This window comes from Fringilla coelebs (genome assembly GCF_963513975.1).
Source record: "Fringilla coelebs genome assembly, chromosome: 8".
NCBI classification, from domain to species: domain Eukaryota; kingdom Metazoa; phylum Chordata; class Aves; order Passeriformes; family Fringillidae; genus Fringilla; species Fringilla coelebs.
The window spans coordinates 8,008,358-8,026,500 of NC_140066.1; the positions used below are offsets into that span (position 1 = coordinate 8,008,358).

General features: G+C 41.9%; 1 protein-coding gene across 1 annotated transcript in view; it reads left to right on the top strand.

The window, feature by feature from the left end:
* Positions 1-18,143, top strand: part of ANK3 (ankyrin 3) — a gene marked incomplete at its 5' end in the record, with an annotated part of 192,118 nt that overhangs the window by 61,342 nt on the left and 112,633 nt on the right. The window contains 3 exons of the mRNA XM_084210661.1: positions 1,095-1,280; positions 3,072-3,170; positions 13,051-13,149. Of these exons, the coding sequence (XP_084066787.1) occupies positions 1,095-1,280; positions 3,072-3,170; positions 13,051-13,149 (384 nt within the window). The remainder of the gene's footprint in view (positions 1-1,094; positions 1,281-3,071; positions 3,171-13,050; positions 13,150-18,143) is intronic.

The following is an 18,143-nucleotide window of genomic DNA, read 5'->3' on the forward strand; positions in this document are numbered from 1 at the left end:
TCTGCCACTGCTGCACTTTTATTTCTTAGTTACATGGTTTCACCATGATAGCAGTAGTTGAAAAGTGAAAATATGTATTTGCTTGCTAAGATGCAATGAGGTTTGGTAATACAGGTTTTGGATCTATTAATCAGGAGACAAACTGAATAATTAAATATCCAAATTAGTTGGCCTTTGTGATTTTTAAAGTGATTTATGGGTTATTATCTTGGGCAAAGCTGGATGTGCTCCTGGGTTGCAATGACATGTTTGGGACAGGGCAGAATGTAAATGACAACTCCTTCATTCTTTAGTTTTCTAAGAATCCGTAACATAGAATTCAAATTAATATATAAAACTATATAAATCCCAGACTGTACTTTTTGTGTGTTTGAGGAATCTGCTCTAAAATCTGTTAAACAAAAACCTACTATTTTTCAGGTTTTTTATTCTACACTATTTTGGTTATTAACAAATCTGAAAGGCAATAACTTTTTTGATAGACAATCACAGGATTGTCTATCAAATTATATAAATTTTCATAAAGGGAAATTGTAGTAGAACATCAGTACATTAGAAGAATGTGGTATTTTTGATCAATTATTATATTTTAAATGTACATATAAATTATGTTAGAGGATTGAGCTAATTTTGTTTGTTTTGGTTTGTTTAGTTGGTTGGCCTTTTTTAAATAATCATAAAAATGTAGATTATAATCTGTCAGGAATGGATGCTAATTTACTATTGAGAGATCCTTTGCAATTGTAATTTTAATATTCCAGCTTTTTATACCTTTTTATATAATTAATCTGTATAATTAACTGTAAATTTGTGAGTAATTTCACACTATTTTTTCCTCAAGTCTCAGTCATTTGTGTCTTATAACTTTATGTTGTGTCTGGAGTGCCAGAAAGGTGTTTTGAGTATTTGGAACCTTGTTCACCAGCACTTTACTCCAATTTCAGGGTCATTGCAGGGTACTTTTAACCTGCACAGTGTTACTCTGGGTTGAATCTGCGCCAACTCTGTTCATAAGGCTGAGATCTCTTGGCTCCCCCTTCCCACTCCGTGGAGGGTTTGGAGCACGCCTTGACGGTGCTTGTTGTGTGTTGCAGGATGGTTTCACACCTCTGGCAGTAGCTTTGCAGCAAGGCCATGACCAGGTGGTTTCCCTGCTGCTGGAAAATGACACCAAGGGGAAGGTTCGCCTGCCTGCCCTGCACATTGCGGCTCGCAAGGACGATACCAAGGCGGCGGCTCTGCTCCTGCAGAACGACCACAACGCTGATGTGGAGTCAAAGGTCAGTTGGGAGAAGCAAGGAGCTTTGGTGCTCTCAGGTGCTGACCACACCCAGGGGAGATCTCCCTCGGTGTGAGCTGTTTTGCTGCAGTTGCACAGAACTTTCTCCTCTAACACCTGATAAAGAATAACATTTGATTTGCCTCCTTTGTCTCTTTCTCCCCCGTTCCCCTTCTGTTTAAATCAGGGTTAATTCCTCTTGTAGAAAACTTGCAAATGGAAAATAATAAACAAAATATTATTTGAATTATTATCTTGGAAATGAAAGCCACTCCTGAAAGCAGTGGTGAACCGTAGGTACTGCACAGTTGCCATTTGATCAGCTGTCTGTGCAATTGCTACTTGGAGAACTTTGGTAAACATGTAACAATTAGCACTCAAAGTACTCGCTGGTTCTGCTTCCACCCTGTGGAGCTTCCCGTGTGTGCCGGGCGTGCTGCCCCCCGAGCTGCCGTGCCCCACAGCCATCATGAAGCTTTCCGCACCCATGTCACCAGTGGTGGACTAACCGTTCATTTTTTCCCCCTCTTTGCTTCCCAATGTGTTAACCTAGATGATGGTGAATAGAACAACAGAGGTATATATAAATATATCTATGCATCATCACTCCTCCATGACTTAGTGCTGCTGCATCATTTCTCCCTCCTGTCTGCATCGCATATTTTAGGATAGACACCTGCTTTAGATGAAATGAAGTAGCATGTGCTAGAGAAGACTGTAGTTTAGAGACCAGGGCTTTCTGCAGCTGGAACTAGGGTTTAAAAGTAAGAGTGAAGCATTCTTGCGAACTTAACTGCCATCATAAAGGGCCGTATAACAAGAGATGGAGTTTTCAGGGATTCTCATGGAGCATATGTTTATTGGATGTTCTCAGAGCTGCAGACAACCCTGTCATGTTGTGCATCCAGGTCTGATTCTAGGCTTCTGCATGACACTTACCTCGATGGTGTCAGCAAATAGAATGATCTGAGAGTGGTTTTACAGCTGCAAAACTCCCAAAGCAAGGCAGTGGCAGCTAGCATGGCTTGCTAACAATTTAGAAATGCATCTAGTTCCCATAAGGTTTCATACTTTGCAGGACTGATGGAATTGCTGCATGTTTTAGCATTATTTTAAAAGGAAGTAAAACTACTTAAATATGAAAATCAGTTGCTGAAGTAATGTTATCAGTAAGGCGTCTTTTAATTAGGGTGGTAACTCGTGGTGTCTGAACATAACCCAGTGTGATTGCCCACAGTGGGAGACTGGTCCTTATGGTGCTAACCCTTGGAAAAAAAACCCCATATTAATAATTTAAAATAGTCTTTGATGTTATTTTCATTTGCATCTACTTTGAATTTACAAAAACCGGTTAGCAAATATCATTAAATGACTTGTATTTGAACTTCTGCAAAGAATCTTTAAGAGATTTAACTTGCAAGATTGACATAATACCAATAAATATATTTTTCTAGTTAGAAGCTAATTTCTTATAAAAGTCAGATCATTGCTTTAATACTCAAATGTTTTGCTGCTGTTTTCCTGGAATAACTGAAAGTTTTATTCAACTTCTTTTCTTCTAGAATAATTATGTTAATTTTTTCCCTCCTGCATAGCAATGTGATTTTATTTATATTCTTTGAGATACTATAAATAAACATCAGTGAGTGAAAACTAGTACAGAATTGGAGTGGTGACTTGCAGCAGGCTCCTATTACTAGCTTTTGTCAGTGATGTGCCACGAATTGTGGAGTCCCAGTGCGATTTTTTTTTAAGTATCTATTGGTTGTGTTTTGTTCTGTTTATTTTTCAGAGTGGGTTCACTCCCCTCCACATAGCTGCTCACTATGGGAATATCAATGTAGCCACGTTGCTGTTAAATCGGGGTGCTGCCGTGGACTTCACTGCAAGGGTGAGTGTGGAGCCAGTTGTGCTCAGTTTGCTTTGTGACCACAGCTTTTGCACAGGGGTGTGAGAGGCACATCTCCCTCACCAGCCAAGGGGCCTGACCTGGCTGAGCTGTTCTGTTACCACCTGGTGTAAAGGGGCTTTCCCTGGGCTGCTGAACCAAACCTTAGTTTGAGACCTCACCTCCCAGAACTTCTGCTTTCATCAAAAGGAGCTGCTGTTTTTGTGCTTCCAGCCCTGCAAAGGGTGGGCTGGGAGCCAGTGGCACGAATGCTTCCACCTGTAGCTGTGACATAAGGCAAGAGTGATGTGTCCCTGCTGAATTCTCCTCACAATGCAGTTGCTTCCACTGAACATCAGGTGTGCTGGTGAAGAAAGCATCTGTGCTTCCATTGCATGCACAAGAGCCAGGGGATTCATAAAGGAAATCTGGAAACTGGATGAGTAGGAAATGAAGTGAGACCAAGGAGTGGAATCCGTAGTGTAAGCAGAAGAAAGACAGGAAACAATAGAGGGAAGTTAGAGTGTGAAGAGCAGGGGAAAAAAGCAAACAGATATGGACAGGGATACAGCACGAAGGATAGGTGTACAATATGAAGGGCAAGGAAAGATGGTGGTGCCAGGCATGAGACCAGATAAATAAATAAACCCCAAAACAAACTGAGGCTCTGCAAGGCTTTGGCTCACCAAACCTTACCCAAACAAAGCCAGGGAAGACAGGTGGTAGTGATCCAGGACAATAGGGAGATAAAATCAAGGCATTCAAAGTGGAGGGAATGAATGCTGATGTAAGAGTAAAGAGGCATAAATTGGCCATGAATAAGTGTTGTCTAGAAATTTAGATATTTCTTATTAAATCTTAGTAGTTAATGTTATTTAATTAATAGCTGCTTAATAATGAATGTTAAATATAACTAATGAGTTTCTGGAACAATCTTTCAATTAAATTAGAAAAAGTAAAAAAAAAATTCCAATGTAAACTCAAGATTACATTTTTGAGGGGAATTATGTCATGTGGATAATCCAGCATCTCCTCTTCTGAGGTTTTGATCATGTGTTATGCTTATTACTTTTGCAAGAGGAAAAGTACTACAACATTGCTTAGACCATTTGCACAAAGGGAAAAGTGAATTTGCAGTATTCTACTTTAGATAGTTTGTATGGCTAAAAACTTGAATGCTTCTGTAGTTAAGGCACATATTTACATGCAGCAAAGTGTTTAGGAGAAGCATTGCAAACCCTTTGTTTTTCTTTCACTGATAGCATTGACCTCTGATTTCCAAGTCCTTTAGCTGACCCAATTGGAGCATTAAGGCATTTCATACCATCCCAGGCTTTGGCATTGTGGATTTGATAAGCCCTAATCAAGAAGCAGGGAAGACAAATGGGGTCTTGGGTCAACTCTTTCCCACTCAGAAACAAGATTAGGGATTAGTAATGCTACTACATTAGCAATTAGCAGCATTTAGCACCAGTGCACTAAATACCATCTGTCTATGCTTGTTTTAATAGAATAATAAGTCTTAGGCTTCAGCAGCTCTGTTTTGGATTAAGGGCACTTGTGGAGAGCACATCCAGAGTAAAAAGGCCATTCTTGCCTCCTCTTCAAGATCTGGACATTCTAAATTCTGTCTCCGTTGTCATATCAGACAGAGTTCTGGGATGGCTGGGGAGGTGGGGATGCAGTGACATCAGCCTGAAGGAGCAGTGAGCTGAGGCTGTGACTCAGGGAGCACTGAGCTCTTGTTTGTGCTTGTCATGCAGGGCAGGGGCATCCAGAGAGAGAGAGAGAGAGCTCCTCTCTGCTCCGTGGCAGTTGCAAATCTAGATAAAGTTGTTGTGACAGAAAGAATTGTAGCATAAATAACAGTAATATGGAGCTGAATTTTGTTCTTTAGTGCTTATCAGGCTGCCAGGGATGAAAGCACTGCACAGGAGGATGGGTTAGGTTCTGGCAGAGCAGTGGATTTGTAGGCTAACAGAGCAATTCCAATTATCAGCGCCAAGTAGCAGAGCCCCTCCTTGATCCTTGATTACCCAAATTGCAAAACAGGTACTGAAAATGACCCACAGGTACAGCCTGCTCATTGCCACCTCATGGCCTCTTCTTTTAATTTCTGTAAGTGCTATCCACAGTCTGCTGTCTTCCCTCTGCAGGAAAGGCCCTTATTTGAGTTGCTGACAATGTGAGATGAGCAACAGAGCAAAGATATGGAAGTGCTGTAACCCAAATAAAATATTGCCATATGTACAGTAGCTTTCAGAAGTGCAAAGAGCAAACTTTTAAGATGAGGTGTCAAATGCACTTTGTGCATTTTTGCTTTGTTCTTACTGTATAAATACAAATTAACACTACTTTTCTATCTCTCAGTGTGTGAGACTCTTCAGGAAAGTACAATTCTAGAGAGAGGTTTGAACAAGAGAAGAGGATTATGGTACAAAAGCAGCTTGTGTGAGCAGGGTAATGGGAAGACAAATGTGTGACAAATAGCCATCTGCCACCCTCAGTGTAGTCAGGGAGGGGAAAGGTGGAGGAACGTGAATGGATGTGTAGGATGAAAGCAGAGCTGTAAGGCCAAGGGCAAGTGTGATGGAATGAAGAGCAGGTGAAAGGATGTAAGGAAAAGGAGGGCAGGCCTGTGGCAAAGGAGATCTCCTTAGCTGCTGTTCTCAGCCAGTTTCCAAGAGCCCTGAGGGAAGGAAGAGGCTCCAGCAGAGAAGGCAAGGAAGGAGATGAGCTTGCTGATGGCTCTCAGTGTGTGGGCAGGAGCAGCAGTGGTGTTGTACTGTAAGTAAATGATGTCCCCAGTGATATTCAGTAGCAGCTGCTCCCTCAGCCCCGCTGGTACACACCTGCTTGCCTCTCAGCTGTCACATATTCCCTTGGTCCCTTCTTTCACTGCAGCCGGGGGACAGGCACAGCTCCAGGAGCTCTTACAGGTGTCAAAGTGCCTGCCAGCCTGTGTACCTGCGGACTGTAGAGGCTGTGGGGTTGGAAGTGTACCTGCTTTTACAGGCTTGCACTCCTGCAGTCCAGTGACTGATGTCATGTCAGCTCTCCCTGTGAGCTGCATTAGCACTTCTGTGTCTGCTTTCTCCTCTTGCCTAGCTGCGAGTGCAGGGAAGGTGGCACAGCAAACTCCCCATTGGGATGGAGGGAAATAATTTCAGTAAATCAGCTTGTGATGCCCTTTATTCCACCTATACACATGGAGGCAGCTCTGGGAGCCATCCTAACCTCATTCCAAATGAAACAAAATCTCCTTATTCAGCTGGATGTTTGCCATTTTGTAACAAAGCAAAAACAATCATTCCAAATTGCTCGACTTCTTGGGCTCAAACTCAACAGAAAACCTGTCACAATTACTGGCAGGGTATGCATTGCAGGGTAACAGGCATTTTATGACGACTCATCATCCTTTTTCTGTTGTACATTATTGTGTGTCCAGCTTCTCCAAAATACTTCAAATACTTCATTGCCTCGCTATATTTCCCTCTTGCTTAACTGTGAGACAGTCCCACTGAAACTAAAGAAGTGGAGGAGGAGAATAAAGGGTAACTGAGGGTGAAGTCAGCCTGCTTTCTTGGCCAGATTAACACTTTAAAGCAGTTGCTGCTTGGGCTTTGAAGGATTACAACACCTCTAGGCACCCCTCTCTTAGCTGACAGCATGATGAATCCCAGTTACAAACTGAAAGGTAGCCAGATACCTTTAAGTGAATCTATTTTATCAATTTTTCAATAGGAAAAACTAACTCCTTTTAAAGTCCTTTAAACTAAGTCCTTTTAAAACTATTGTTTATCAACCACTTGTGCCTTTAAATAAAATTGTATCAGATGTCTTACCTTGAGTTTCAATGATTTTTAAGGTGTTTTGAATAAACTGGGAATTTTATTTAGGTAAAAATTATCTTTTGGGGCTTTGCACAGTCTTCAGATAGCCTTCTTCTGTCTGAGGTGATCTTCCAGTGGAAAGACTGTTTGCCCAGGTGAGGAAATGCCTTTGGAGCTCCATCTGTCTCTGAGGAAAACAGTGCTTAGAAAGGGAGGAAGGATGAAATTCTCTGCAGCTTCTAGAGCAACAGCTGAGAGAAATCTCTGTGACCCCCTCTGTGCTGGAGCAAGTCAGAAGATGGAGGCAGCTAGGGAATCGTCCATGTGAAGGTGACCTCTCCCTCAATCTTTCTTGCCAAAGCAAATGGGAGGAGCTCCTCACTGTGCCATAAAACTGCATCCAGCCCTGGGAAAAGCCTTACTGAACCACAGCATTCCTTATCCTAGAGATCTCAGTTCCACTGGGAGTGGGCTTTGCCTGCAGAAAGTTTGCTTACTGGAAGGTTAGGAAAGGATTTGGTAATTTTGGGGGTGGTGTGAGGACAACATGCATTAATGATGACCCTGAGGCTGAGGAGCAGAACACCATTAGCCCATCAGAAAGAGCAGGCAATATCTAAGTGACAGTGACATAAGAGAAAAACATCTTTGTTTCCCCAGTGGTAGTTTGCCGTAAGAGCCCTTTCTATAGTCTTCTTTGTTTGCTTGTAGGATTCATTTTATACATCTCAAACCTGAAGAAACTTAAGTATATAAGCGCACAAGAACTAAAATAGCACAATATAAGACTTACTACCATTAAGAAGAGAAGGAAAAATGCTGGGAAATTGTGTACTGTTGAAGGTTTCCTGGAAAGCATCTGATTGTGCCTTTTTATCTTTAATTTCTAAAACATCTATACAAGCCTCAGTGATCCCAGTGACTGCTACTAGAATATAAGACTTTTTTTCTGCAGAAATTGTGCTGTGTTGTAGCTCCAGTTCTGAATTGCAGAAAAATACAGGGGAGGATATTGGGTGTTCTCACATACAACATGTTGGTGTTGGTGCATGCTTGCATATGAGAATCTTCAAACACACACCACAATCTTCCCATACCAGTCAATCTGGTAATAGTGGTAATAACAATGCAGTGGTGCTGCTGACAATTCCAGTATGCAAAAACAACCATTTTGCTCTTTCCTCTAATCCTGGAGGGATTTTCCAAATTGTATAAGAAATTTCTGTTATAGCAGTCTGGCTGTTTTCAGCTTCTGTCTTACTCACACATTCTGTGTCAATATTAAGCTCTTCCTAGAGTTTGCTCTTAGTTGAGGAGTGAGAAGAACTGTCCTATACTAAATTGCAAATTAATCTGAACATTTTGGTAAGAAACTGTTCTGGTTTGTTTTAAATCAAGGAAGTGAAATTTGAAATAATATAATGTAATTTTTCTGATTAAAACTGTGCTCCTCTGAGAGGCTGGGAGAGCTCAGAGGTGGAGGTAAGTTCTCTCATTGGCAGGAAGAGGAAATGCCAAGTCCATGTGACTGGCAGTGAGTTTTCACAGTCCCGATGTGATCAGCTGCTCAGTCAGCATTTAAATCAATGCAGCACATGACTAGGAGATGTTTTCCCTTTGTTTTGTTCCTTCCTTTAAGGTGCATTTCAGAGCCCAATATGAAGCTGTAAGTGCAAACATTTACTTTTCTTGGTTATAATTAGCATCCTTATGCTCATAAGACTCCAGCTGTGATGGGAGAAAGAGGCAATCTCTTGGGACAGCATAGCACACCAGAAACCCAGGGGAGTTCCTGGTTTTCTAAATGCTTTAAAATGGAACCATAGAAGATCTGCTTTGCACACTGACTATTTTAACGCTATTTTTTCCTTGACTTCCTAACCATTCATGTGTCTAATTTGTAGTAGAAAGGAGCAATTCTGACTGCTGTGGTGAACTGTGATAATACCATGTGTCAGAGGGCAGCTGATCTCATTTCAGCTGGGATGTATTCGGTGGCTTGTTTCTCAACACAAGATAACTGAAAAGTTTTTGAGTTTTCTTGTGAAGCTGTAGATAGAACTGCAGCTGGAAAGGCTTGGTGCTCCCCCTCATTAGGCATATGCAAAGGCCACTGATTGTAAAAGGAGGTCACTCCCGTCGGATTTGTGAATGTTGTGTGGCTCTGGAGGAAGGCAGAAGCCCTGTGTGAGGGGGCTGCAGCAGGCGGTGGATGGAGACAAAGGGAAAACCACCATCCACAATGCTGTGAAGTGTAGGAAAAGTTGCATGCACCTAATCCATGGCATTTGAGCTTTGTACAGTCTCAGAGGACTTCAGGTCATTTGTCCCAGGAAATCTGCCAAGAAGGAAAGGAAAGGCTGTGTTCTAGTTGATAATTCTATGGCCATTTTCTCCATCGTTTTAGCTTGCTATTCTCACAATGATGTTTCATATTCCCTGTAGAATTTATTGGCTCACAAATTGGACCTCAGTGTGAAGAGGTCTGCCTGAGACATTACCCAACATTGGATATTTCAACAGCAAGGGCAAGCAGCACTCAAGCAGGAACTCTGGATCTGAACCACATAATTTAATGGCAACTTTTGGAAGGCATTTCAGCTTTATTATTGCAGGAAAACATCTTCAAAAATGTCCTGATTTACTATTCTATCTTAAGAACAAAGGGAGAAATTTATAGAAGATCAAACAGATAAAAATAGACTGAAAAGACGGCAGATGCTGTTGACACACTGAAGAATTCAGAACCTTACGTTTAGTGGCTATTTTGTTTGCTGATACCACAGTTTTAGTGTTAAACAACACCGAAGTTGCACATATTATGAAGATTTTTTTATCTCTTGTTTCTTGTGACAAGTACAAATAACTCCATTTTGAGTTCCTTGCTTTACATTTTGCCATCAGAAAAATTGATGGTATTGTCTGAGGTTTTTTCACTTCTTTGTTTGTGTTCTTAATTGTGAGATGAGAGATGGGGAAGGACCATACATATGAAACTTCTGGCTATGATTCTTTAAGACTTGATACAAGAGAGTATTAACCAAAGCCAAGTTTCTTGGCCTGAGCATCACTGTGCAGTTATTCAAGCATTCAGATAATGCATCTCTTCCTTCATCTGTTTGTAGTCAGAACTCTCAGCCACTTAGCATCCTTTGCTACCAGTAAAAGCTTAAATAGCTAAACAGCAAAATTAAATTCTGAATAAAGACTTGCCCTCCCTCTTTTTTTCCCCTTCTTTTCCCCACAGTGTTTTCCTGAGATGTTAAGGATGAAAAAGGTTAAAAGTGTTTTTAATTCTTCATCCCTTAATTTTTTTATGAACTGTCTGATCAGGTTAGTAAAGTACAACAAAAACTGCAAACTCCTTCCAAGGGAATGAGTGCTCTTTCCTAGGAAAGAGAAGCTCTTTGGTCATCCGTAAGGGCAGATATTACACTGGACATACAGAGCTTACTTTTCTTGATTCTTCCTGCTTCATTAATTATTTCAGGGAAGCTGTGTGTAGTTGGTTTTCCTCACAAAATTTTTCTGGAGCGATCACATCCTTTCTCCATCCATCTCTTTGTAATGTCAACTTGCTGCCTATTTTCAACCAAAACTAACTCCAGGTGTCAAGATGCTAAAGACATTAAATTTATATGTTTTTTGTAAAGACAGGTGATCACATAGAGCAAAGATGGATTCCTGGCTCTCGAGCTCAGCCCTTATTCGGTGCTGCAGAATTTCCTCACATTTCCAGCCAGCGTGATTGCCCCTGTCAGAAGCTGGGAGAGAAATATGCTGTCCTAATAGTTTTGGTAGCAATCCAGAAATCTGAATGTCATTTGAACAGGACTTGGTTTTGAACATGAAAGTGGATATTTTTCATTTTTGCACCATTGTAAGCAAACAGTCTAACCTAACCCTTAATTGCTAAGGGGATGTCATCTCTTTTAGTTTTGAGCTGTGTATTTGCCAGTACTCATCCCTCTATTCCAGAATCAACTCTCCTTCATTCATGGAAGCAGGAGCTTTGACTGGCAAATAATTAGATCCAAAGTGCACGTTCTTATGTGGTTATGCCCTCCCTTGTGCTGCACTAGATTCAGCTTAGTGATGAATGAGTACCTGACTTCTAACAGGTGTTTGTCTTGCCTTTTGTAATGCTGTCCCTTTCTCCTCCATTTCTTTCTTGATGCTTGGAAAATGCTTTTCTTCTTTTCTGTGTTTGAAGCAGTAAATTATTAGTACTAAATTATTTTGATGCATTAGCAGGGCACTAGCGTCTGTTAGGCTGAGTTAACCTCTTTACTCCTTAACATCAGCAAGTAAAAAAAGGTGTTTCTTTAATCTAAATTACCTGCAGTATTCTTTACTTGAAGACACAAAAGTTATTTCCTTTTTCTAGTTTTTCCTCAAGAAAGTAGAATTCATCTCTGTCTCCCTCTGACCTCAGTAACAGCTTTCCTCCTGGGAAGAGAAAAAAAGCAGAAAGCATCTCCGCATCATTGTTTTTCTCCTTTTTTTTCCTCTCTTTTTGTGATTGCTACAGTAATGTAGTGACCCCATATTCAGTGTCAGCTCCCAGTCAAATAGAATTAATTCTTTTTTTCAAAACCATCTCACAGAAAATTTAAGTGATTAAATAGTTTTACCTCCCTGAAAGGACTAGATGTGCTGCACTTTCTGTTTAGTGTGCTAAGCATCTTCTTGTTTTACTTTGCTTTTTAAAGGAATGAGAAGCTACCCTAGCACAGTCATCACTTTGATCCTCTAATGATCATGAATGTTGTAGAAAGGATCTTTGTCATTTAACCTTGCTAACATGTATTTTACCTTGGAGATAACATTAATTAGTACTTTCTAGTAGCTGTGATTTTGCTTCATAGTGAAATTTTGTGTAAATGAAAATGTAGCAACTGCTACAGTGATGTACTTGGTATTATGATTAGGTTGTGAGTCAGCTCGTCACACCTGAGAGGGGATCTTTTCCTGGTGCTGGTTCTCCATCTGCACTCACCTGTGGTTCTGAGGCAGTGCTGCTGAAGGCTTTGTTAGCCAGGTCAGACAGCCATACCCCTCCCTGCTGCTCAGGGTACCTTTGATTCAGCCAGCCACAGGACACACACTCACTGTGTATGCTGCTTTCTGCTGCGTCCCAGGGCTGCTGGTTTACACAGCCAGCTGTTTGTGCTGCCCCCAACACTCAGAAACACATCCATTACAATTCTGTGTGTCTGCATACCCTAGCTCTGTTTAGATCCTTTTATTTTTCCTTGGCTCCATATGATGAGATAGTTACAGGACGTGGCCTTCATAGGCCACGAGATAAAGGATTCAGCAGAGCATGAAGAGACGTCCTGGCTGCATCTTGTTAGGAAGTGCTGCCTGTGTATGCTCAGAGTGGGTTATGTAACTGTCCTGGATGTGCAGCATCCCTGCCTGTGCCAGCCTGCCAGGCACCACTCAGAGAGGCACACACACTTCTCTGCAGCCCCACTTCCAGCACTGTGTTACACTCATTAGGGGAGCAAATTGAGTAGGCAGAATTAACTGTGGAACTGAAATGAAGGTGCTCGCCAGGCTTTCAGGGTTTGCTGATAATGTTCAGAAATAAGTAATGCTGGCCTCTCATAATTGTTGTATGAGATCTGCAGATATAATGGTTTTGTTTATTTTTCTATGGCTCCTACAAGGCCAGTGAAGTTGAGGTATGAATCCTTATCACTACAGGCTCCTAAACAACGACAGCTGGATTAAATTGCTAAGATTCAGTAAAATTGCATAAGTTCAAGCCTTAAGCAAAAGTTGTGATTTGAGGCACAATCATGTCATCTTATAACTCTAACAACAATTTGACTTTTGTCTTCACTGTGTGCATGTTGAGATATCAGGCCAGTAATTCACATGTGAGGTTGAACACAGCTTCCCTTTGCTTTCATGCTCCCAGGGAAACAAACTGTGTTATGATTTAGCAAATTGGGCATAATTCACTCTGTGAGCAAACCAAAAATGGAATTCATGAAAGACAGACATATGCATATTTATTTTCATGTTGTTTTCTTCCACAGAATGATATCACACCGTTGCACGTTGCATCAAAAAGGGGAAATGCAAATATGGTCAAACTCCTACTTGATCGAGGAGCTAAAATTGATGCCAAAACAAGGGTAAGCTCAAGTGTGAGTGCTGTGAGTGACTGTGTGGAATGACTGCCTCTGACCTGTGTGTTGCTGTAGAGCTTAAATCATTCATCTTCCCAGGAGGCTGCTACAGCTGCATTGCATTTATTTTTAATGAAATTATTGCAGTAGGATACTAACATTTTACATCTCTTACAGCACTGTGTGAAGCACCAAGGATGGCAAAGCTCAGAGCCAGCCATTTTCCATGTTCCCTTTCCAGTGTTTAATTAGGAGCTGCTTTTATCTACTCAGTAGTAGAGGTGATTGTACAGGAACAAGACAAGAATTCAAGTCAGATATTTCAGAATTTGAATTCTAGCAGGATAACTTTGAGCTGCAGTGTGTGTTTGCCTTTCACTATCCACAGGCAGTGTGGTGTGGCTGATGATTCTCCTGCAGCTCAGGCTCTGTGTGGGATTTGTGAGCCCATGGTTTGGGCACAGGGATGGTTTCCATCAGCCTGACACCTAACTCAGTGCCCTGAGTGACTTAGAAACTCAGTGCGTGCGGTTATGTCTAACTGCTGTAGTTAAAACCCAGCCAAGCTAAGGATATTTTATTTACCTACACAGCAGCAAAAAAAAAAAAAAAAAAAAAAAAAAAAAAAAAAAAAAAAAAAAGAGAGAGAAGGAAAAAGTTCAAATGTTTGGTAGTAAATCTGGAACTAGTGGTGCTGTGGGCTGTCAGGGCAGTCTTTGCAACACATTCCTGTGTGTGCAAGGTAACTCTGAAGAGCTGTCCCAGGAACTTTCTGACAATTAGAATTTTCTTGACATATTAATTTATCACCTCTACCTTTTCCATTTTGAATTCATCTGTTTAAGTTCTACCATCCAGAATAATTCTGAGCAAAAGAAATGAAAAACCTAAGAATAGTATTCACAGGTTTTTGTTTGGTTACTGTAGTCTCCGAGATTTCCTGCAGTGCTTGTTAGGCACATTTGTGTTTTTGTTCTCTGTTGAATTCAGAAACTGGGTCAATTTATTTTGTCATCTCTTCCTTCTCTCCACATGTTCTTCCTTATTGCTTCTATTTTACCTTTAGTAGCTGATGATTTTTTTCTAAAATGTTGAAGTTCTCTTCTAGTTGGGCAACATGGAAGAGATGACTTCTCATGGGTAATGGGGACAGTGGGTTCAGTTCCTGGACTGAAATTCCAGCCTCCTCTCTGCCACGTAGGGGTACCAGGCTGAGGGGTGTGTTTCTGCCTTGTGATGGGGAGGGACACTGTTTGATGGTGTGTAACAGATGTGCATTTGGTCAGAGCAGGGAGAAGGGGACTTGGTGGGGGATTGCTTCCCTTTGCAAGTATTTGTTTGGTCCACTGCAGTCCAGATCATTAGGGACCAGTATTTTAAATAGTTGGAGTCAAGTTAGTTCTTTAAGTTAGGAAAATTCGTGCTCTGCTTCATTTCCTCTGTCACAAGCTCGGGGTCAGACACTGGGATAATTTATGTAACTAAAAATACAGGCTGGGACGGAAACAGGATCTAGGAAGAGGACAGAAGCATTAACAGCTCCTGAGTCTGGCACAGCTTCCCACTGAGGCAAAAGGCGGCGATGATCGAGGCTCACGAAGCGCTGGTTTGTTTTTTCTGGCTCCCCCAGAGACTGCCTGCTACCCCAGCCACCCATCCTCTGCAGAGGTCGGGAGGGGTGTGCACAACTCCTCTGCTCGTGCTGGATGTGTGCCACTCACGGCTGCGGTGGCTGGCACTGGCAGGGGCAGCTGTCCTGGCAGCCGCTCTGGGCTGACCCGGGCTGCGCTGTGCCGGGCTGTGCCGGGCTGCGCTCCCGGCGGCTCCCGGAGCCCCGCACCCTGCGGGACCCCCTAAGGGAGCAGCCCCGGCAGGGCTCAGAAATCGGTACCGAAAGCCAGAGAAAGCTGAGAGGTGCCGGGTGAAAAAAGGGCAATGTTTCAGGAGTGCCTGCCTGGTTCCCGTATTCAATAGCAAAGATTAATTGCTCTGAGCTGGCACAACACACGTTCCTGCTAAATCTCTCCCGTTGTTCCAGCCTGACCCAATGTTGTTTTCCAAGGCTGAACAATTAGGAGATGTCAACTTTGCAGATATTCCTTTTTTTTTTTTTAGTCACTATTTTTCTTTTCAATGTCCCAGATATAGAGTGGCCCTACAAAAACACAGGGTGACAAAGGCTCTGGTCATATCCTTTACAACAGCATCACCGCTGCTGAATGCATTGAAAGGCAAAGAGCAGCTGAGGCTGTCTTTTCTGATACATGTGTCAAGCCCTGCTTATCAGCTGGATGCCCAGGCAGAACCCGGCCTTGTGTGTTCTGTGAGGGGCAGGTGCTGAATGCACACACAGCTTGATAACAGGTGGGATTTGCATGTGAAAATAAGTCTCCTAGTGCCATATTTATAAATGTGAGACCTCTCTTTTTTTCCTATTTTTTTAAGAGATTAACAGAATTTTTTGTATGTAAGAGATAAGCAGATTTTTTTCTGTGAGGATAGTTTTTTTTTGTCTTGGGCATGATGACATTATTTAATTCAAAGATTGATTATTGAAGACAAAATACTTCCTTAAAGGTGAATGGCAAAGGTTCTGAAAATACTTCCTTAAAGGTGAATGGCAAAGGTTCTGTATCCTTATGAAAGGATTAAGAAAAAAAATCTTGGAATTTTTGGTTTCTACTGCTCAGGGGGACAAACTCTTAGACCTTTGTTTCTCCTGTTTCATGTCTGTATTTCACCTTTAAATGAGAATGCAGAACATACTGCTTTGTGTTGTTGACCAAACACTCACAGAGCCAGGATTTGCTACTCTGACTCTTAGATGGGACAGATTTATCTATTCAGCTGTCATTTTGTTCCTGCAATCCATCCTTTGTATGGGATACTGGAATACTCTCCACATAATGCTTTTTTTTTTAAATTGTTCACCAAAAAAATCATTTTATAGATAAATTAACGAAAAGCCTATCCTGAGCAATAAGTAAGTTGAGCTAATGATTTCCTTTCCTTAGTCATTTACATGAGCATTTGCAATTGCTCCTGACAGATGGTCCAGGAAACTGCAGTGCTGAAGTACTGCACAAAAGGTTAACTTGAAGGGCTAAATCCTTATCCTGTTTAAATTACTGTAAAAGTAATCCAGGAGCTCCCACTTTCTCTGGATTCATTAGGACTGGGATTTGATGAGCACCATTATACTCTTACACACCTGCACACTGTGGTTGGGACTTGAGAGAACATGTGAGACACATCCCAAAAATTATGTTCAAACTATTTTGAGACTACGACATGCCTTTTTTTTTTTTTCCATTTTAGTTCACGCTGTGTTGCATTGTTTATTTTAACCAGCTGTTCATCTTCCCTCTTTTTTCTTTTTGTGTGTGAGATGTCTAGCAACTGGTATTTGGGGCTGGGTACTGAATTCTTAAGGGTACCCCTCAAGAACTATATGCTGCCAGGACATCTTTAATCATTCTGGTTTTTAGCCAAGATTCTGGGCAAAGGCCTGTTAATGCCTCATGTAACATGTTTACTGAATGTTGCCCTAATTATGTGTTTTCTGTCTTCCAGAAAAGACTTTAAAAAGTAAAATTTAATTAGAGAGGTTGATTAAATTAGCTTGATTTGCTTTGGCTGTCTAATACTGTATATGCCAAAGTGAATTTGTGTCTGAAGCAGGCAGTGAGCAAGTTTTAGCCTGGATTAACAGTAAGTGTTTATAATCTTCATTCTACTGATTTTGCAGCTGAACAACAGGCCCAGCACTCATATCTGCATGAAAACATGTGGGATATGCTCTTTGAAGATGCATCAGATCATGCATAAGCTGCTCCAGAAAAACCACATGTATTAAGATAAGAAATAACTGCAGTGGCACTGCCTTGGCATTCTGTGTGCTTTGCACATGCAGGGAGAGCAAACCTTGTTTGTTGCCCTGTTGCCCAGAAGGGGCAGTTTGCAATAGTTTGCCAATGGAGTGAAGAATTCAGGACACCTGGAGCATGGAGTGGGACAGAGCCCTGCTGGGCTGAGGGTGTGCATGGAGGGTCACTCAGCAAGTAAACCCTGGGGGCAGCAGTAATGCCCCCTGGGAATGTGTGCTCTAACCTCTGGCCCGGGGGACAGGAGGGACTGCTGCTCATGCCAAGGCTGTGGACAGGCTCTGGGAGTTGGCTCAAACTCTGACAAGCTCTTGCTGAATATTTGCATCACATTTCAGTTTTTACTGGGGGTTGTGCTCGGTTTCATCGCTCTCAGACTGGGTTAGAGGCAGATGCTCACTGATGTGAGAGCTGTGGTACTGAGGCTGCTGTGGCTTTGGGAGCAGCCCAGAGGATGCCACGATGCAAGGGGAATCCTGGGTGAGCATTGACAGGGAAGAGGTAGCTGGGGAGCACAAGGAGGCTGCTCTGTGCTGACCCCATGCTGCTCAGGGGTCCCTTAAAGCCATGTGTGGTGTCAAGGAAACAGACAGCAGCAGGAAGTCTCAGTCTCAGGACAGTTTGGAGTCCAGTGTAACGAAATCAGAGAGCTACACAGGTACCTGAGTGTCAACAGGGACCAGAAACAATGCTTAGGTCTCATTTGTGTGTGTGTGTGTGTGTGTGTGTGTGTGTGTGTTTAAAATAAAAGCTAAAGCAGGCAGCAGCCCCAGAGATGGGTGTGCAATGCTAATGGGAAGCTTGTACCTAATCATAGCTCCTCCTTTTGTCCTCTTGGCTTTGCTGAAGCTGCTCTCAGGCTCTCTGGAGGGATAGATAATAGAGATGATATGATTTATCATGTCAGTGCATACTTACCCAGTCCTTAATCTGCAGATTATTGTCATAATCGTTTGTAATGGTTTTTCTGAGCCGTTGCAGACTCATATTAAGGCAAATTTGCTTCCTAATACATGTAGTATATTTTATGCTTCACATGGAATAGTCTATGTGAACAGTAAATAAGCAACTGGAAAATCTCCTGAGAAAGTCAGTGAAGTCTTCTGAGCTCACAGC